The 21,735-nt window shown below is 48.0% G+C and overlaps 1 protein-coding gene across 1 annotated transcript in view; it reads left to right on the top strand.

Moving 5' to 3' along the window:
• LIG1 (DNA ligase 1) overlaps positions 1 to 21,735 on the top strand; it is an 876,776-nt gene that overhangs the window by 841,688 nt on the left and 13,353 nt on the right. The window contains exon 26 of the mRNA XM_069637540.1: positions 1,003 to 1,095. Coding sequence (XP_069493641.1) covers positions 1,003 to 1,095 — 93 coding nt within the window. The remainder of the gene's footprint in view (positions 1 to 1,002; positions 1,096 to 21,735) is intronic.

The following is a 21,735-nucleotide window of genomic DNA, read 5'->3' as shown; positions in this document are numbered from 1 at the left end:
GAGGAAGGGGAATCCGCAGATTGAGATCAGCGTTTATATTTTTTTGGCAACATGCAAGCATAGCTTGGGTGGCATGTTAATTCCGCAATTAAATCCGCGGGTATACTATTTGTACCTTGTCACAATCGCAGACGTTTTTATTCTTTAACAAACGTACCTCTTTCCAGCAGACCTGCTCGTGCAACTGTCGACTCTGCTCACTGAACAACAAACACTTGGCTACAACACTTCATACACACACGTTGCGCTGGTAAGTGTTCAAATAGTCCTGCAGCAGGTTTAAAGGAGCAGCAGTAGTTAGTTCTCTCAATTAAATGAAAAGCACCTGGTCTTAGTGATATGTAGCACACCAAACACTTGGCTACAACACTTCGTGCCATATTGAATCTTACATTATAGCTTTTCATCCCATAGTTAAAGGTAGCCAAAAACATTTGTTTCAACCTAAATACGCGTTTATTCTCATGTCCTGTTCAATTTAGGAACTCTGTAGTAGTTTCCAGTTGAAAGCCACAATTAGGGTGCTTATCAGGTACATTTATAACGTAAATCAAAAACGTGATAGTCCCACCAACCTTTTAAAATGTGCTCAGTGGACTCACCAGAAGTATAATGTTGCATACCCTGTATGGTACATAATTGACCCTTACACTTTTCCTTTTCAGAGAGGTATTGTTGTTTTCAAATCTTTTGTTCCGATGCTTTTAGTAACTGGCTCAGTATCCTAGATTGCTTCTTCTTAATTCCAGTTTGCTACATTTCCGACACTGAATACGACCTGAAGTTCTTGGAGGAAGATAATCTAAATGCAACTGCTTCACTCTGTGCGCATTTCAAGTATTATGTGCTGTTCTATGCACATTTCATGTTACCTGCAGTGACAAAGAAGGTACCTCGCTGAGCATTGTGATGTATTTAAGCATGATGCTCTGCTAAGGTGGTGGACAGGCTATTCATGTAAGGTATCTGGGTCATAATCTATTTATTTTTTTTATCGCACAGGTGGATGCAGAGAAAGGAATTTCACTCCGTTTCCCTCGATTCTTGCGTATCCGGGAGGATAAAAAGCCAGAAGAAGCAACAAACAGCACCCAGGTACTGTACAACTTGCTAACACTGGATGTCCTGTTTTGGGCATTAACATTGGGTGCTGGTGCAGTGTTTGCAACCTTTCCTACTCAACTTTCATGCCTGGGGGGGGTTTGGCATTGGACTGATGCCTTAGCTCAGTCCTCTAAAGACCGGGAATGTGGTTCACTTAAATTTGGTGTTGAATGATATGGCTGTTTTCAATTGAGATTTTGGAAGATAGAAGAGGGAATAAAAGTGTGCACCATGAGACCGTTTTATCCTCCAGTGATGGCAGTGTAAGAGAGGTTGTGGTGGTAGATTGCATTCTTTAGTAAGACTTTCTTGGTATCCCCTACTCAAATGCAAAATGTCAGTAAAACTCATAATGTGTTTAGCCTGTATCGCGATACACATGACTGGATGAAAGGAGGCGAGAGGGTGCTACCCTGAAGCATTGGAGTAGAGGCGTTGCTGGGTGGGGGAGGGGTGTGCTTGAGGGGGCTATAGCCCCGTGTCTTTTGGTTGTAGCCCCGGATAGAAGCTCAGGGGCTACAACCAAAAGGCTAGGTAGCCCCAAGTCCTGATAGTCCCAACATTAGTGTAGCACCGGATCTTTTCCAGACCTAGCAACACCCCTGCATTGGAGTACGAACAAGTTAATTTCTCCAGTAATTCCTCAGATGTTTCTTAATGAACCTATAGCTAGCACGTTCAATATACTGGGCATATTTATCAAACTCTAAAGAGTATTAAATGGACTAATAATTAAGAACTTTCCAGAGATTGACATACTGGCAATTCAGGTTTCGGGTCATGGTCTTTAGTAAAGTTGGCTTTTAACGAATTGAGGTAAGACCAGTGTGTTTTGTTCTTACTCAAGCGTATGAGATGGCCAAGATGCATACACTATGGAGATGTTTTGAAAGGTGTTGTATAAAGGAAAATATGTGGCGTAGGATAGTACAAAAAGCAGTATTGCTATATTCATTTCTCGGGTTAGAGGATTAAGTAAGGGGCTTCACTGTGCGCACATACACTAAAAGGCATCTAGGCCCAGAACCGATACAAGAGAAAGATTTCAGGGTCCAGAATGCCATGTAACTGAATTGAATGCCCTGGAGCTCGACTAGGAGACTTTTCCATTGTGAAGGGCCAAGACCGAGGAGGTCAGTCCATCCTTACAGGCACAGCAGAATATGGGTGTCTGTTAAGGGAGTTTTCCAAAAGTCCCACTTGGAGGTAAGACTTTAGTAAGCTATCCCAGTCGTTTGTAGATCCCCAACTCTTAGTATCAGTCTGTACTACTCAGAGACCTTGGTACAGTGGCAGAGCAGTCAGGCTCATCTTAAGAGGAAGATGTGAGCTGTAGGTAAGTACACTGAACCTAGCTAGCAATGCACATCAAAGAAACAGTCACCGTTATATACTTGGCACAATAAACCAACACACATAGGTATACTTTACAATACTTTAAAAAGGCCACTTCTTATTTGGTCGTTGCCGAACGTGCACACTTGTTACAGGCGTTTAATAGGTCTACCATACTATCAGTAATAACGCGCACCCACAAAGTAATACAGTAGTTGCATTTAGTCAGCATACACATATAAGATAGTGATTTTTGGGAAGGAAAACAGTTGGTCAGTGTTATCACCAGAGCTTCAGGTTCTAGACGTAGTTTCACGGCACAGCAAGTCTTCCAAAGTCAAAAACACAACCCTAGCTAAAAGGCAGTTCTTAGTGGCATAGTCTTGCAAAGCAGTAGAAACCAAATATTCCTGTGGATACTTTCTAGTCTCTAGGATAGAAGATACAAGAAAGCTTCACCAACTTCTGAGAACCTGTGAAAGGACTCACTAATGGGACACAAGTAGCAGCTTGAGTCTGAGGTAAGAGGGGGTTGCCCTGGACACCTGTACTTGCACTCCAGTGCTCTGGAGCAACTTTCTGGAATCAGGTAAGCACTACCTTTTCTCCAGCATGAGGTCTGCCATGGATTCACATGCTCATGAATATTCCCTGTCGTCTGGCCGGGAATCTTCGGTAAAAAAAAACAGTTTCACTTTACTTTTGTTTAAAAACTGTCTTTCTCCTATAAACCAATCACTGAGCTCTGGATCATACTGCCCCCAGCCAATGACTTCCCTATCCCTAAGCCCCTCCTCTGGCAGCCACCTTCAGATTTTTACTGCACGTCCTAGTGTTGGGAGTCCTCGTGTTTCGCTCTTAGAGCTTTCTGCGTTTTTCGCACTTTTTTGCTAGGGAAATCCTCTTTTTGTTCAATCCAGCCTGTATGCTCCATCGCTTCTACATCCAACTAATGGGAATCCGTTTTTTGGCATTTATCTTCGCCCCACAAGGGCGTGATCGTCGAGTGGTTCTTTGAAGTTTGAACCTAGTTCTGTTCTGCTTGCCACACCCTGCCACTCCTTGAAGTTGCACGTGCAGCTCAAGATGGAAAGCCACACCCGGACTGACTGCACACACGTGGAAAGTTCCTGAAAAGCACTCCTGCCCATAATAAAGAGTCCTGCTTATGTTTCTCCATGAGCCTAGCGCCAAAGGCGCCAGGACTGAGTCCAACCGGGCCCCCTGTGTATGCACATCCCAAAGGGACGTGCATGAACTATGCTCCCACAATGGTGCAGCTCCTGAGAGCCTGGGCATGTGACCATGACATTTAGCCAGAGACCGACCCCTCAGGACCCGAAAAAGGGGGACTCTGGGTAGTAGGACTCCAGGGCACGGATATTTCTTAATCTGATGTGGAGGACAAGGGTTCCGTCCACACCATTCCAGAAGAGGCTGGGGACGACAGGAACATCAAGGAGGTAGTTACCGCTGTTGGCGATGATGGTGACAAGGACGTCGGCGGGGACAACAACATAAGCGCTGGGCCCAGTGACCCTACTCCCCAGGCACCTCTGAGATCTGACGCATGACATTCTTTTGACCCTCCGTTCCCATGGATAGCGAGGGGAAGAAGTTGGACGCCATCAGTCGGTAGAGAGGTTATCTACTCGGCGGCAACGACTGTCAAGGCGGCAAACGATTTAGCCATCCTGGCCAGGTACGACTTGGAGTTATGGTACAAGATGCCCTGATACTGGATTTCCTCCACCGAGGACAAATGGGTCGAGGCGATGGAGATTTTCCAGAGGAGCAAGGTGGCGTCTGTCCACGCAGACATGGGGTTCTGCCAAATGGGAAACAGAGTTTGCCTCCATCATTGTGGCTGACTGAAGGCCACCAACTTTAGGCAAGAGGTTCAGACTCGAGTCCTGGACATGCCGTTTGACTGAGACAATCTCTTCGGAAAGGCGTTGATGAATATCTTCAGCCCAACAAGATTGACAGACGGTCAGTGCCCTGGGCACGCTGCAATAGCACAGTCTGTCCTTTCAATCCTCAGGAGAGAGGTCGGGCAGATCTTTGAAGGGTTTCGGCAGAGGATCATCCTCTGACCGCCCGCCCTCCCGTTCCACGTCCCAGGAAGCCTACAGGAGACGCTCCAAGGCCTTCAGAGGTGGCCGCAATCGTCGTCAATGCTCCCAAGGAGGACTGAACCGGACAAGGCATCAGGGACCCACCCATGCACCCCGGTGGGAGGCTGGCTGGCTAACTTTGTCAGCGTGTGGGAAAACATCTCCACCGATCGATGGGTGCTGGACGCTCTCGCCCACGGACACACTTTGGAGTTTTAGTGAAAGTGTCCGCGAATACCACTGGTGGCCCGGCAGGAACAACACATCCCTCAGACGCTGCTGGAGGTTCGGGCCGTGTTAAAAAAAAAAAAAAAGGGCGATAGAGGTTGTTCCTGAAGCGACTCCGGGGCTCCTTAGTAAGAAAGAAGACAGTGGGCCGGTGGCCCATTCTCGATCTACGACGACTGAACAAGTACATAAAGTCCCAAAAATTCCGGATGGTCACGTTGCAGCATGTGATCGTCAGCTGGAGGAGGGGCACTTCCTGTCATCGTTGGATCTAGAGGACACTTACTTCCACGTCCTCATTCACGAAAAACATCGCAAGTTCCTAGGCTTCGTCATACAGGGGAATCGCTACCAGTTCAAGGCTCTCCCCTTCGGCTGAAGTCGGCGCTCGTTCTTTACGAAGTGCCTGGCTCCAGTGGCGGCCCGTCTCCGCCTACAGGGGATACATGTGTACCCATACCTCGACGACAGAGTCAAGGGACATCGCCAGTCGATCACACGGAGTGGACGTCCGGCTGCTGACGGATCTGGGGTTCTCTGTGGTCTATGCAAAGTCCTGCTTGACTGGATTGCAGGACGCGCTGTTCCTGAGGGCCAGACTCAACACAGTTTCCTGCCTGGCGGCCCCCTCAGGAGACAGGATAGCGGCCATTTTGGGCAAAGTGCAACAGCTGTTAGCACTGCAGATCGCCACAGTGAGGACCATCAAGTCGCTGCTCGGCATGATGTTGTGCATCTACCTGATCAAGTTCTGCAGGTTGCGGATGCGACCACTCCAGGAATTCCTTGACGCCTGTTGGATCCAGTGTCCGGAAGCATCAAAGACAGGATCCTGCTCGACAAGGAGTTCCGTCCAGCGATAAGGTGGTCGGGTGTACGCTCTAACATCGCCGGAGGCACAGACTTCCAGAGCCCCCACCCCTCCTTACCAGCAGACTATCACGACAGACGCTTCCATAGATCACTGGGGTGCACACACCGGACATCTCCACGCCAGAGGCCTGTGGCTGCTGGAAAAGAAGTTCCACATCAACGTCCTGGAGCTGCGGGCAGTGTTCATTTCTTCCGTCCCTCAAGGGCAAGGTGGTGAGGGCCTTCACGGACAATACCATCACAATGTTTTCCATCAGGAAGAAGGGGGGCACCAGGTCCCCAGCGCTCTCCAAAGAGGCGCAGGGGCTGTGGCACTGGGTTGTCGCCCAGCAGATGTTTCTCGTTCCTTTTCACGGGAGTAAGGAACAAAGTCGCCGACTCTCTCAGCAGGGAGCTGCACTCTTTCCCCGATTGGGAGCTTCGGCAGGATCAAGTGGACAGCCTCTTCCTCAGGTGGGGCAGCCCCCAGATAGATCTCTTTGCGACGTCGACGAACACCAAGTGCCAGAGGTTTGCAAGCAGGTTCACCCAGACGGGGAACATGGGGAACGCATGCTCTTTCCCGTGGGAAGGCCTGTTCCTGTACGCATTTCCTCTGTTGCCACTACTACGAGTCATCAGTCGACTCAGACGGTGTCGGTGTAGGATGATCCTCGTCACACCGTTGTGGCTGAGGCAGATGGTACCCAGACCTTCTCAGCATGTCAGCAGCACCTCCAGTCAAGCTACCAGTGGTCGCGGACCTGCTTGCCAGGGAAGGAGGGGCAATCCTGCACCACGACCTGGTATCGCTGAACTTGCAGGCCTGGCTCCTGCAGCATTAGTTTGATGGGTATGAGCTGCCGGCCGACTGCATGGCGGTCCTGGCCAGGGCGTTGTTGACTCTTAAGTGCTACGGGCACAAAAGGATGTGTTTCGCGACTTGGTGTCTGTCGCAGAAGATTAACCCTCTGAGGGTCACGACCCTCAAGTCCTACTGGACTTATTGTCCTTTTCTAAGTCGGCACTGGTGCACGCCTCCGTCAAAGTGCATCTGGCGGCTATCTCACGCTACACCAGGTCGCCGGGACGGTTTTCTCTTTCGTCACATTGTCTGGTGAAGGAGTTCATTAAAAGACTCTTCCGATCATTCCCGCCAGTGAAGGCTCCGGCGCCGGCGTGGGAACTCAACGTAGTGCTTACTAGGCTCATGGGGGCCCTCCCTTCGAGCCTATGCATCAATCGCCTATCAATTTACTTTCTTAGAATTCTACCAGAGCGATCGCTGCGACGACTGCGTTCCTGTCTGTTGTGCTGCTGCTGGACATCTGCAGGGCTGCTACGTGGAGGTCTACGCACACCTTCACGGAATTCTACTGCGTCGACAGGGATTCCAGAGAGTCCAGGGTCAGCCAAGCAGTGCTATGCAACCTGTTCGCTTGAAGGTGAGCCTGGTAAGGAGGTAAGAGTAATTGCTTCTGTTGAACCTTGCCACCTCCTGTGGTTGTGTATGTATGTACTGCTATGTATTCTTCATGAGCATGTGAATCCATGCCAGACCGCATGCTGGAGAAGGAACAAGTTACTTAACTGTAACTGTTGTTCTCCAGCATGGGTCTGGCATTGATTCACATGCGAACCCTGCGGCCTCCCCCTCTGTGGCTCTTCTTGGTCATTCTGCCACTTTACGTGCTACCAAATCAGAAGATGGCTGCCAGAGGAGGGGCTTAGGGAGAGGGCTGTCATTGGCTGGGGGCAGTATGACCCAGAGCTCAGTGATTGGCATATAGGAGAAAGACAGTTTGTAAACCAAAGTGAAACTGTTTTACCCAGGATACCCGGCCTAACGACGGAGGGAATATTCATGAGCATGCTGGAGAACAGTTACAGGTAAGTAACCTTGTTCCTTTCCCCACAGTACCCTGGGTTTGAAGAAAGTGTTTGTGGTGGATGCTCTGTGATGTTGCAATGTTGGACCCGACCTCAGTAGTTCTTGGTCTGATGATGAAAGGCAGGACAATGGATGAGGTCTCAGCAGCAGTCAGGAGGGAGGACCTCTGGCACGGCTTTCATCAACTTCTTGGGTCACACTGTGGTTTTGGCACCTGTTCTGCAGCACCAACAAAGAACGAGGTTCGTCCGGTCAATCTTCTTTGGTTCCTGCAGTCGCACACTCTGAGGGGGGTCTGGTCGAGTTGGATTGTGTCTCTAGAGTGTCCTTGAAGCTCAGCAAAGACTTGGACGGATTCAGCCTTTCCACGATGATGCAATCAAAATGGGGTAGCAGTTCTCCTGGTACTGGGGTTCCGGAGCTCTGGAAACTCGCAGAACCTCTGGTGATGGCTCAAAGTTCGTTTTGGGACTGGTTGTTCCCACCAGCCAAAGGGAGGAAGGAGTCGCCCTCTTCAGATTTCCTCTGTCGCACAGAAAACGGGATCAGGACAGCAGTGGTCGCTTAAGGTTCTGCAAGCGTCTCTGGTCGTTTTATTCTTCAGTTACTTCAGCTTCCAGTTTTCGACTTGCTTTTCACTCAAGGAGCCTCACCTTTTATACAGTTCCAGCACTCACTCCTCTGCAATATTCCTCAGCAGTTTACAGAATGGGGCGTCTGGCTGTCCAATCGGGTGGTAGCTGGACCCATTCATGCACTCTGGCAGACAAAGGATAGGGGCGGGGGGTGGAAATAGCCTCCCCCACTTACTGCTTGCCCAGACACTCTGGAGCATAGGCGGGTACACCAAAGGGTTCCAGCCAAAGGCAAAACACACACAGAATGGTGGAAGAAGGGCTAACACAACAACGATGCTAGTAATGGTGTAAAAGAAGGGTGTACCCCTATTGTGCACTACCGAGGCCATGGACATAGCCCGTGGTTGGAAAATAACACAATAGTTGGTAGAACACGTCCACTGGCACCAGCCATAATTAGGAGATGGTCTGTGACTAAAAGTCACAGGAGCAGAGAGAAGGGATATACTAGGTATCCCTTTGGCACTCCACCTAAGGTGTGGTGTGCCAATCTCTGACTATAAAGTTTAAGGACAGATACTGTAGTTACTCTAGGATAATGACAATTATCTCAAAGGAGGACCCTAAGGGTCGCCAGCAACACTGCCCATAAGGAGCTGTGTGCTGCAATAGTAAAATACAGATGCCTTTAAGAGTTACAGTAAAATAAAATCCATAGGACCGGTAAAATACAAAGCATGGAGTTCCAAAAAACAGAGCCCATAAGAATGAATGAGTGGAAAAAGGCTCCACTCATTCAGGATTAAAGAAAGTCCAAAAGTCCAGCAAAAAGTGCTGGGGGGGTGAGGGGTCTCGCTAGTAGATGGGATGAAGCATTAACATGATCTCCCTAACCGTGCCTCACAGAGAAAGTAGGCCAGGCAAACGGAAAGCATCTGCAATTGGTCTTTAGAACAGGATTTTGGCTGTCGGAACAGCAGGTCATAGCCCAGCCAAAGCCTGATCAATGCAAAGGGCCTTTAAGATGATCCACTTTCGGAAAAGGAGCCAGTGGTTTTGTCAGGAGAGGGATTGGTGCGCATTGCAGCTGGCCATTCAGGCCAAGTAACCAGCTGTGTTCTGGATTACCTCCAGGTGATGCAGCATACATTCTGGAAACCCCTACTAGAGTGAATTGCTATGATCGAGGCAGCAGTATTCAAGAGCAGAGATGGCAATAGCTCAGAGATGCAGGGGCTAGAGAAACTGGACCTTATGCATGCTATAAAGGACCAAAATGCTGCTTAAAACATTGATCAGACTCTTCAGAGGGATAGTTTTGTCAAAATAAAACCAGAGGTTCTGGACAGTGGGTGTGCTAGAGTAGAGGGCAGGCCAATACTGAAAGGAGCGGGGGCAAAGGAGTAAACAAATGCAGGAGAATATAGTTCTGAGTTAAGGTAAAATGCATTCAATTGTTTCTTCGTATGTGGACATTTTCATGCTATCCTATGAACGTGTCTCACGATGTGACAAAATACTTGCCAAAAATTAGTTAAAAAAACTTTCATGTATGGGAAAGAATTTGGCCTGTTACCATCAGGCGGATCTAGTAGCTGATAGAACTGTTTTGAAAGTAGTAGACTTCTGTTCTCTATAGAAGAATACAGTATTGCATAAGGGTCTAAAGCATTGCAAACATAATCTAGACTTGCTGTTCTCTTGGTGTACAGTAACTTTCAAATGCAAAGATAATAAATATGCTTAAGTGCTCCAAAAACTAGTTAATTGTCAGTAATATTTTAAAAGTTGAAATAAACCTCCAAGTTTCTGGCATCAGCAAAGCAAATAGTTTTGAAATGTGGATAGGTGTTGTGTTCTTATGCATGGGAGTGCATATATGGTCACAGGCGTATGTGCAGATCAAACACATGGCTCTGCACATAAACCAGGGTTTTGGACTGGCATTTGCTAGGAGCTGCAATTATATTCCCAGGTAGTCGCACAGTTTTCCAGCTGCTGCTATCGTACAGTAAGGTAGTACCATCATATTCCAGACTTTCCAGTTTGATCTCTTTGCGAGTGGGAATGCTGCAGCACCCCTGTTCTCTAAAAGTGTCAGCACGGTCGAAGGCAATATTTGACAAGTGTGAGTGTACATTGGAGTATGCACATCATATATAAGGTATACACCGGCATGGTCCGGTTTTGCCATCATGTTTCAGCGCTATGAAGCCACACCTGTGGTAGATGAGTGCCTTCTAAATGGCAGTAACATGACCTAACTGCAGCCTGAAATAAGCCAATGCTGTCATATGCCTGGTTTTAACACACAGTTTGTGTCTCTCTTCCCTTTTTGTTGACTTTGACTTTCAAAGCTCAACAGTAATTTTGCTGATTTCTTTGATGCACGGTGTGAAGGATATTTTTACACAACCCTCCGGTGAAGGCTTTGTAGCCATCTAACCTTAACGTTTTCAGTATCCCAACCAGAGGGAAGGGCCAGACTTCTCCAAGGCTAGTAGCTGTGCCAGAGTAGTTAGGATTCACTAAAGGAAGGCTAGTAGGGAAGTAGCTATTGCACACAGATAACCGATGAAAACACCCCACAATGATTTACTGAAAATATATAGCCTTTAATAAGATTACACATGCACTTTCTATCAGGTAGCAATAAGTAGTACAAGTAAAAAACACGTTTGGGAACTTGACTCGTGGAGTTGTGCTGAGGAGCCTACCCGACCTGGCAGAGCAGCATGGTATCCTGGGAGGGCAGTTTCTCACATATCATAGGGTGACCAAGTTGGTAGGGAGCAGATAGCCGGCAATGAGGACGGGAATCATGGGGGATGCCATGCTGGACACGATATATGACCCAACGGAAGGTGGTCACGTCATTTCCAGGCTCTGAGCTGATGATGAATGCATGTGTAAATCGGACCTCTGGGCGAGGGCCCAATGGGAACGGGATTTTGGGCACGCCTTTACCGATGGGGAATGGGCTAGAGTACTGTTGTACACTAGAAAAGTGTAGAGAAATGTCAGATTTAAGTTAACGCAGTTACAAGTCACTCATAGAGCATATATGACACCATATGCTATTTCACTATTTCAGGGAGCGGGGGAACAGAAATGCCTGAGGCGCACAAATGAAAAAGCTGACATACTGCATATGTTCTTGTCTTGCTCAGTGGTTGTCTGGTTCTGGCAGAGCATTGCACACAAAGTCCAGACGGTGGCGATAGACATGCATGTGTGGCCGGCAAAGGCGTGCTTATTACGACTGTTTAAAACTGAGGAGCACTGAGACTCCTATAGCCAGAATGAAAGAACTTATTTGTGTTCTGGCCAAACGCCGGATTGCTTTGGCATGGAATTCAGTGGAGGGGCCCCGGGTGGAAGCATGGTGGGAGGATCTTAAAAAAATGGGAGACAGCTGAGATGGTGGTGTTGTACAGGGTGGCACGTAGGGAACAGAATGAAGTCAGTAATGACATTGTTGGGTGGAACGCCCTGGTCCTACGGATGTTTGTGCGATCAGACGACCTTCCCCCATGAAGCTTAGGTCGCAGTAGATTGAGCATACTGGCCAGCAGGAATGGCTGAACGAGGGTGGTAAACGGATGGGGCCAGGGATATGATATGATAGTTTATTTATATAGCGCCTAATACACAATGTGTTTTAAAGCACGTCAAGGCAAGGGAGGCAACAAGAGAAACTACAATGGTATTCTTACAGGCCATGAACAGTAAAGATGTGAAATTAACTATCATACTCGGCCTGACGACATTTCAGATAGTGCAAGAGCTAAGACATAGATAAGGAAGGGAGGGGGAGAGTGGGAAGGAAATGGAAACAAACAGGCGACTACCGTACTAGGCCTGATGACACTTCAGATAGTGCTGGGGGGGGGAGATAAGTAAGGGAAGGGGGGAGGAGACAGACAGGGTTGCTATCATACCGGGTCCAGGGACAATTCTGAATAGAGTAAGTGCATAGAAGAAAGTAAGGGGAGGAGGGGGAAGGGATAGGAAAAGGGAGAGGAGGAGAGAACGGAGAATAAGCAGTCAAAAAGAGTGGAGAGAAGCAAGAGGGGAGAGCGAATACAATTGCAGCAGTCAGTAGTAACACACAATGCTGCAAGCCAGGATACAAGATGAAGATGGGAACAGCATGATTCAGCGCCACCATGAGTACAAGATGCAAAGGAAGTCCAGCATGAGAGTTGAGAAAGGGTGACGCACAGTGAATCAATGAAGTCCATAAAAGTCAAATCCAGCATTGGCCACAAGACAGTGATGGTGAAACAAGAATGTATCAGGACAGACTCCTGCAGAAGTAGGCTGGAGGGGGGTAGAGGGGAGGGGGAGCAGGGTAGAAGGATCGAGCAAAATGGGCAACACCTGTGTGCTAGAAGGGGGGGGGGGGCACAAGGGAACATCACGGGGGGGGGGGGACCAGATGTGGAGGGAGGGATGGATTGATTGATGGATGGGTGTTAGGAGGTGGGGAGCGTGAACAATTGGAAGTGTGTTTATCTGTTAGGATTGAGGGGGGCGTGGGAACTCGGGATGCGAGATGGCTCATAGGATAAGGACTGCCACAAGGAAGTATACAGCAAGCAAGTGGACTTATAGTGAACTGATTATAAGAACAGAGGGGCAGAGATGCTATGATGTGTACGTTTGTCAGCCATTCTGAGCAGCCTGTTGGTTGTATTATTGAAATGTCAATAAAAAAGTTACAAATAATATATATAAATAACAAAAAAGTTGTCCACCAAAATACGCCCTCTTTGGCATGGTAATCTGGATATTCATATACAGCGTTTGAACTGCACATCGTTGAGTAATGAGTGGAATTGAGGAAGTAAATTAATTGGTAACATGGTAGATCGAGTGTCTGTTCCATGTGCTTGCCAAGGTTCACACCACCATGTCACGTTAAGACTATTTCTTTCCAGGTGTTCTGTCATTGTGACATAGAATGTTATATAATACACCATGGAATGTGTGGACCACATAAACTGGCCATTTGCAGGTGGTGGGGGAAATGTATATATCCATTAAGCGCTTTATGCTCTCCTTCCATCTGGGGTTTTAGTAGGTAAGGAAATCGCATTAAACTCTGTTGGGGAGTTCAAAAAAGGAACGGGGCAATGCTCCCAGCTGGTTTTCCTTGGCCACCACACTAGTTTTTGTTTGTAAAAAAGGAAGGTGTCTAAATATTTCACAAAACATACATGGTCTGCCATGTCATCCAACTTTTCTAGATCTTCTTTGTGATTTAACAGTGCTCTTTGAGCAAAGACTTCTATCTTGGCTCTCAACAGGGGTCCCAATAAATGTCTGCGATATGCATTTTGGGGGCTACTAGCCTTTATTCATCTATCACTGATAGTATTTGTACTTGGAGTTGCATACTAAGCCCGCTGTAGGTTTTATACTGGCATGTCCAGAATTGACCTATCTTTAGGGCGTATATGCATATTTGTGTTAGGACTCCTCCCACATCAGCTGTGCCCACTTCCCTCTTTTGCTCTGGTATGGTGTATGTGCTACATCTAAAGCTGAAATGTTCAACTATCGGCTGATCATTGGGATTAAAAAATGTCCCAAATTCAATAAGACAAAAAAGGTGAGAAGACTTATCCACAGCAAGGTGTAGAACAGAATTGCTGCTTCAACAAATATTTTAGTTTTGTGCACTTTCGACAGTCGAAAATCTTTTGGATAGAGGATGCGCTTAGCTTTACTTCTAGCCTTCTTTCTGGCTCATCTGTTCCTGGAAAAATAGACATTGTCTCATAGGTCTCAGAGGTTTCTAGAGTTAGCGCTAAAATCGCATGTTCTTCTATTAGTGCCTGCTTGCATGCCAGGTTGATCGAGATGGCTCCTCCCATGGGAACAGGGGCGTAACCATTTGGAGCTGGCTTAAGATGGTCAACAGGCACTTGACGTTACCTTTCTTAGGAGGCAGGGCTGTTGGACTAATGTTCTTGAGCCGATAAGTTTCAGTACCTTCACAGGAGGTCTGTAGCGCGGTACAAGTGGTTCTTTGTTGTGATTAGTTTCCTGGACGTAGTCCCCAGATTTCAATATATTCTTTGACTTGTCTTCATCTTGATATAGTGGAAATGCTTCTTCACTATGGATGGAGTCTCTCAGGAGATTTTAGGAGCTGCGGGTCGTGCGCCGGCGAGGGAACTCAAGGATTGTATAAGTCAGGCATATTCATAGGAGCGCCAAATAGAAACTCATAAGGTGTTTTACCCTCACATTGAGAAAGGCGAGGTAGGATTTTTATGACGCTGCACTAGAGGTACATGATTCATCCAATTATCTCCAGGCGAAAGGATGCATTTAGTCGAGGCCTGCTTCACTATCCCGTTGGCTCTCTACGACTCCATTAGTCTGTGGGCAAAACAGGTTGGAGAAGTGCAGAGTACAACCCCAGCTTGACAGGGCCTCTCCTAAGGCTTTGTCTGAAAAGGTTGGCCCATTGTCAGCTTGGAGTAATTTTGGTGCTGTCATAGCTATTAACAGCAAATCCTTTGACCTCCTTACGATCTGCTTTCTTCTGGAGAATTAGCCAAGTGAATCTTGTACACAAGTCCACCATGACAAACGAATATTGGTACTTGTTCACGGGTGTCGGTGGACCTATGTGGTCCATATACATGCATTCAAAAGTCACTGTTGCCCTTGTTAGAGTGCTTACTGGTGGTTTTCGGGAAGTGTCTACTGTTGTCTGCAAACATGGAGCGATTTGCTATGTAGTGCCTTTCCTCTTTCTTAAATGCGGCCACCAATACCTACCCTGCAAGAGTTGTGTAGTAGCTGAAACCCCAAAGTGGGTTATGGCTACACTTGCATGTGCTGTAGAGATTCATTTCAATATATCCTGGTTGTTCTGTAGTACCCTGTCCACAGGGCCTCCTTTTGACCTTGGTATAGTGTCTCGCTGTATTCTCTTTTGCTGGGTAGTTCTAAGTATTGGGGAACCCTTGTGGGTTAGGGCTGTTTGCATCCAAACAGCCCTAAACCACATCCTCATCTATGTATGTAGCTGAGCATGTTAATACCGCTACCACTATTTGTACAAACCCCGGTCTTGCAGATTGATCGGGAAGGGCATTGCCTGCACTGTGCACAGAACCCTTTGTGTGCATAACCCATATGAGGTGTAGGCTTTTCGATATCCTATACTTTTTGTCCAAGTTGTTTTGACATTATTGCCTTGTCTTTAGAATCTCTGAATGAGTTGACTTGCCACCATTGAAGGTCAAACTTATAACCTCGTCCTACACAGTCTCAAACAAAATTTTAGTGGGATTAAGTGTATCAATTTGTTTCAGTGCAAGGAGGAGGCATTGTAACTCACCAACCTGAGCTGATGTATCCCCTAAATGTTTTCTTTAGGTATCCTGGTGTTCAAACTCATTGTTTGGTTGTATAGCCCTTTTACAGCAGCACATCCAGCAGAATACAGTGTCCCCCAACTGCTGGTACAGCACTTCATCACAGTATAGTACATTTGTCTGGTGCTGCTGTATCTGCTTCTGGTTATAGAGACCATTCCAGTTAGTTAATTTGTAGTAGATTCGGTTTATAGTGATATTTTACGTCTTGCCGTCTGTCGAGGCCAATTGAACCCATCTGGAGTGTAGTGCCTTTGCATTTACAGTACTACAGTGTAGCTGCTTCCAACTGCACTAACAGTGTGTTTATGTACATGATTTTGTTTGCAGCTAAGGGTTGTTCCTTCTGCGCTATTTGTACCGCAGCCAGAATCCTTTCTTTAAGGGTGAAGTTCTGCTCTGGAATTGTATAGACATGTGGATGGTATGCTATGGGTTTTGTCTCACCTTTGTTACTACATATGTAAAAGCTTTTGGACCAGGAAATAGTGACTGCAACTGCTTAAGTGTACATGGCCTTTTCAAGTGTGCTTTTCTCCTGCGGATTCCTCATCTGATACATATCCTCATCGAGCTCTGCTGCTTGGAAACTTTTCGACCACGCCACTACACCCCATACCTCAGTTTCCCCTTTTTCCCCTGTGCTTGAACGCTGCAGAGGAAATCGATGGGAGACAAAGCTAACTAGCCTGTAAAAAAACGGGTAATGGGAAACATCCCAACAAGTGCTCGATCGTCTGCTCCAGACGTGACGTCTGCTGTTGTCTATATATACCACGTCACTACGCCCCATATCTTAGAACACGATACTGAGTCTTTGAATTTGCATTTGACAAAATTAGTCTTTTTTTTTTCCAAAAAATATCGACCACCAGTATGTCCGCACACCGGGTCTCGGGTTTTAAGAGGTGCGCTGACTGCCATTCCAAAATGTCTGACCGAACCCACACGACAATTGTCTGTGGTGTCCGGGTACGGAACACGACCCGGGGAATGGGTCCAAGACGCACCTGATGAAGGCCATACGCGAGCGGGCTGCCAAACTTGCCTTGGGTCGACCATCACCGAAATTTCCAGCGCGGTCCATCGTCCACTCTACAGAGACCAAAGGGCCCACTCCGAAAAGGAAAAGCACAGACGGAAGGCCAAGAAGTGGTCACACTCAAGGAGGCAGTACCTCCTAGTCTTCTTCGCATAAGAAGCGCCACCGTTGTCAACATGAGTTCACCTTGTCGTAAAAAGGTAAACTCTTGGCTGGGCCAACCCCTCAAGAGGAGTGGGAAGATTTCAAAAGCCAAATGCTTGCTTCTGCCAGTGCGCCCCCACGAACAGCAGGCCTAGTTGGCAAAAGCAGCACTCTGCACTCTGGACCCTACGCATGCCAATTGGCTGACGCCATCATCGCCGGAGAAGCCTTCGGGCTCGATGTAGACAGAGGCACGGAAGTAGTCGATGGCCGGTCCCTCTAGGGAGCATTGACATGTTGACGCACCCGACGCCACAGTGGTGTCCATGGCCGAACCGGCGCCAACGGTCTTTCCGTCGAGAGAAGCCTTCGGCACAGACTATCTGCAACCAATTCTCTGTGCCTCTCTCCAGGTCTGGGTTCTTCAAATCCATGGTGTCGCTTTTCGGCGATGTCGGGGGAAGGGGGGGGGAGTGAGGGGGACATAGACCCCATGTACACAGGGTCAGGCGTCTTTTTTCGACAAACAGGCGGACCTGTTGGCATTAGCCCAAGGATTACACAACCTGGACACGTCTCCAGATGTGGAACTTGAGCAGGGTCAACCCTACACTCACACCGATGCTAAGTGTAGGGCCCTGGTGGAAAGGGTAGTAGACACCCTAAGTTTGAAGTCCTCTTCAGTGCCTGTTCAGGGCTACGAATTGACATACACATTAGATGAAGGTCCCGTGACAGAACATAACATGTCACTTAATTCGGCAATTACAGAGCCCCTAGCCTCCTTGTGGCAACATCCCTGCTTCGTTCCCCCGGTCAACTCTACCTTTACGGGGAGGTACAGCCCGGCAAGAGGAGATCCTCTCTTGCCTTGAAGCGCTTTGAAACACATTGTGTATAGGCGCTATATAAATAAACTATCATATTATATCCATAGTTTCTGGCTTCTCGCACTTCTACGGAAGGGCTTGTTGTGCAGGTAGCCACAATCTCCACAAGGCCTGCAGCCAATATATCTAATCTGCCTTCAGACAGGTAAGGTAAAAGGTCGGAGGCAATGGCCAAGAAGGTCTTTACTTATGGCAGCATGGCGCTGAAAGCCACCAACGTGGCCTGTAGATCCGCAAAATACTCTCTTTGGCTTATGGAAAACTGTGGAGCAGGGAGCGCAATAAATCCCCGAAGGTGACATGCGTGATGGGTTTACACGACTGCTGGAAGATGGGAAGGAGGTAGCCAAGCAGTCGTTTCAAACAGGCCTGGATGTGGCTGACTGCGTTGGCCGTTCGATGGGGTCAGCGGTAGTCTTGAGGAGACAAGCCTATCTCAAAACTTCAGGTTTCTCCACAAATGTTCAGTATAAGCTACTGGACATGCCTTTCGAGGGAGAGTTTCTTTTTAGCCAGAATGCTGATGACTCTTTGGAAAAGTTTAAGGAGTCAAAAATGGCCGCAAAATAGCTGGGCCTAGCCACGCAGACACCAAACCTGCCTTCAGCTTTTCTTCTTGAGACAGAGGCTACATGCGCTATGCGCCTTACGGCAGGAAAGCCTCTGAACGCGAGCACCGCTTCTGTGCGAATTTGCCGCACGCATATACTGATCCATGCCTTTAGCTTCGATCTCCTGACCGCCTAGATCTTATACAGGAACTGATCTCCTGCCACCAAGACTCCTTTCACACCTAGGGACTCATGCAGCACCTCGCCCTGCGGTGCCCATTCTACCAGATCGCTCCTCAGTGATTACCCAGCGTCCCTCAGCCAGCGGGCCACCATCCTTTTACCATGAGCACTGATACTATCAGCTCATACACCTAAAAACCTCTGAACGCAAGGGAGACCTGCTTTTCCTGGCCCCAGAAGAAGGGTGCCACCCTTTCATAGCCGAAACGTCCCACGTCATCGTGTCTTGAACCTACATCATAGAGACCAATGACCTACATCATCCTTACCATCTTTAGTGTTGACGTCGCCTCTAAGAAGACCCTATTTTTAGGTTTCTTGAAGCAAAACATTGCATTGTACGAAGTACTGGTTGTAAAAGTGTTGACAAATATGAAGTAATATTTTGTAACACAACACACAGGCAACATAACAGAGTAACAGTATAGTATTGTGGAGATAACACACTATACTTATCTTACGAATGTGTTCTTTTTTGAAATGTTGGCAGAGTGCCTAAAAAAAGTTACTTTAGATTTCTGTACGACTAAGTATAACAGGCTGCATTCAGTGACTTTTGTGTTAAACATTTGTGTTCTCGCTTTACAAAACTTAGCAAGCTGGTGACTGTTTACTGCTTATTGTTTATATGCAAGTCTTTCAGCTAGCAAAATTGAACTATCCATGCTGAAATATGTGACCTAAATAAATAAAGGTCTCAACAACTGGTTTTCCAGTTTTTCCAGAATTTGGATTTGTACGTTTCCCTCCTATAATGCATACTTATGAAGATGTATTGTACTTAATATGGAGATGTGTTATAATTGTTTCTACAGCAAACCACTGTAGTTTAAATGTTTGAGGTCAGGACCACGCCCCTGTACTAAATTACGGCAGGAAAGCACAGCTCCCGCAGGGCAGGCAGGGTCAGAAGCGTTTCTTGCGCCCGGGAGGGGCTTCCAGAGGTCAGCAAACAGCGGCGGGGGTGGCGCCGCCTGCTAAACCGCTTCGATTTCCCCCAACAACTTGCCTGTTGATGGACTGTTGGCAGAGCCTTGACCCCAATGGCAGGAGATTACCTCCGATTCCTGGGCCCGGCAGCTCGTTCGGTGGGGTTGTCTGCCGTTCTTAAGAAAACCGTCTGACAAACCCCTACCACCTCCAATCCAACCAGGACAGGAGCTCCAGGAAGAACTGCAAGCCCTGTTGTTGAAGGGTGCTGTGGAAGTGGTACCTCCCCAATCAGAGAGGGTTAGTTGGTATTACCAGAATTTCCTGGTGCCCAAGAAAGGAGGAGGTCTCCATTCCATTCTGGACCTCAGAGCCTTGAACAAGTTCCTGAGGAAAGACAAACTCAGGATGGTGACGTTGAGAGAAATTCTCCACGCTCTCGAACTTCAGGACTGGCTGGTGTCAATAGATCTGCAGGATGCTTATTTCCATGTGCCGTTGCATAAAAAGCTCAGGACGTTCCTGAGATTCCTCGTAGGGGACAAGCACTATCAGTTCAAAGTGCTTCCCTTTGGGTTGACCTTCGCTTCAAGGGTCTTCACCAAGCTCATGGCAGTAGTCGCGGCTCACCTCCGGCGATCCGGGGACCAATTTATTCCCATACTGGGACGACTGGCTGATCCGAGGGAATTCGGCGGGGCAGGTCTTGTCTAATCTAGAGGACACCTGTCTGCTACTGTACAGGCTGGACTTCTCCCTGAACTTGAAGTCCCATGTGACATCATTTCAAAGGCTCCAGTTCTTCAGTGCAGTCCTAGACAGTCAAGAGCATCGGAACCATGCCACCTTACCAGCAGCTTCCTTCCTCCGTCTCTTAGACCTCATGGCCTCCTGTATTTTTCTAGTGCCAGGCTACGCACAAGATCCCTTCAGTGGCTCCTGCGAAGTCTGTGGTCACAGTACCTCAGAGCCCTCATGGTGTCCAGGTCAGTGGTGGACTACCTCAGTTGGTGGACCGATGATGACAATCTCATGGCGGGGAACCCTTTTGGCCTCCTTGGCCATGAGCCCAAGTGGTCACAGAAGCATCTTTGAAGGGTTGGGGCGCTCACTGCGAGGACAGAAGGTGAACAGCCTTTGGCCAGCAATGGAAGCCATGTGGCACATCAACAGGCTGCAGTTGTGAGCCATCAGGTTAGCCTGAGGGCTTTCGCCCTGTCTCTCAAGGGGAAGCATGTCCTGATTCTGACGGACAACACGGTGGCCATGCATTACTTGAACAAGCAGTTTTGCGTGTGCTCACTCCTCTGCAGAGAGGCTTTGCAGCTGTGGGTATGGTTGCTGTAGAAGCAGATCTCAGTCTCGGCAGGTCATCTGGTGGGGACAGAGAAGGGCTTGGCGGATGCTCTGAGCACGCAGAGCATGGTCTCACACGAGTGGGAAGTGTGCCAGGAAGTCCTGAAAGAAGTCTTCTATCTCTGGGATACCCCAGCAGTGGATCTGTTTGCCACAGAGTCCAACAGGAAGTGCGGACAGTTTTGCTTGAGGGAATTCCCAGCCAACAGCGCACTGGGGGATGCATTTATGGTGGATTGGACCTTCCCTCTCCACTACGCCTCCCCTCCTATTCCTGTCATCCCATGGGTTCTCCGAAGGTTGAACAGGTTTCGAGCAACCATGATCTTGATCGCCCCGGACTGTGCCAGGAGAATTTAGTACTCTGACCTCTTAGATCTGACCTTCTGTCTAGTTGCCTCTGTGCCTGGATCTCCTGACCCAGTTGTAAGGTCGGGTACTTCAGCCGAACCCAGATTCCCTCAACCTACATGCGTGGCTCTTGAGAGGCTGAGGTATGACGACTCGGACCTCTCAGAGGAGTTATTCGAGGTGTTGCTGGCTGCACGCAGACAGTCTACCAGATCTCTGAATGCTTGCAGGTGGAGAAGAGTTGTGGCGTGGCGCAGGGAACGCAAGATTGATCCCATCTCTTGGCCCACCACTACAATGATGGAGTTCCTTCTGTCACTGGCCTCAGCAGGCCTTTAGGTTACCACAGTCAAAAGGATATTATGCTGCCTTGTCTGTTCAAAAGGTCCCCAGAACAAGGTTCTTTATTTACGATCTACGTTATGGCCCAATTCTTGAAGGGCCTTCTGAATAGGTTTCCTCCAACTCCTTTGGTTGTCTCAGACTGGGATCTAAATCTAGTTCTGCCATTTTTGATGACGGCTCCCTTTGAGCCCTTGCATTCCTGTTCTTTGAGACTGTTATCCTTGAAAACCGCCTTTTTGGTTGCGATCACGTCTGCCAGCACAGTTAGCGAGCTGCAGGCCTTGTGTTGCAAGCCTCCATTCCTGTGATTTTTCCAGGGAAAGGTTTCCCTTAAAGTAAGAACTGGCTTTCTCCCGAAACTGGTTTCTGAATTCCATC

The sequence above is a fragment of the Ambystoma mexicanum genome, chromosome 1q (genome assembly GCF_040938575.1).
Source record: "Ambystoma mexicanum isolate Mex_15411 chromosome 1q, UKY_AmexF1_1, whole genome shotgun sequence".
In the NCBI taxonomy this organism is placed as follows: Eukaryota; Metazoa; Chordata; class Amphibia; order Caudata; family Ambystomatidae; genus Ambystoma; species Ambystoma mexicanum.
This window is presented reverse-complemented; position numbering and strand designations above follow the sequence as displayed.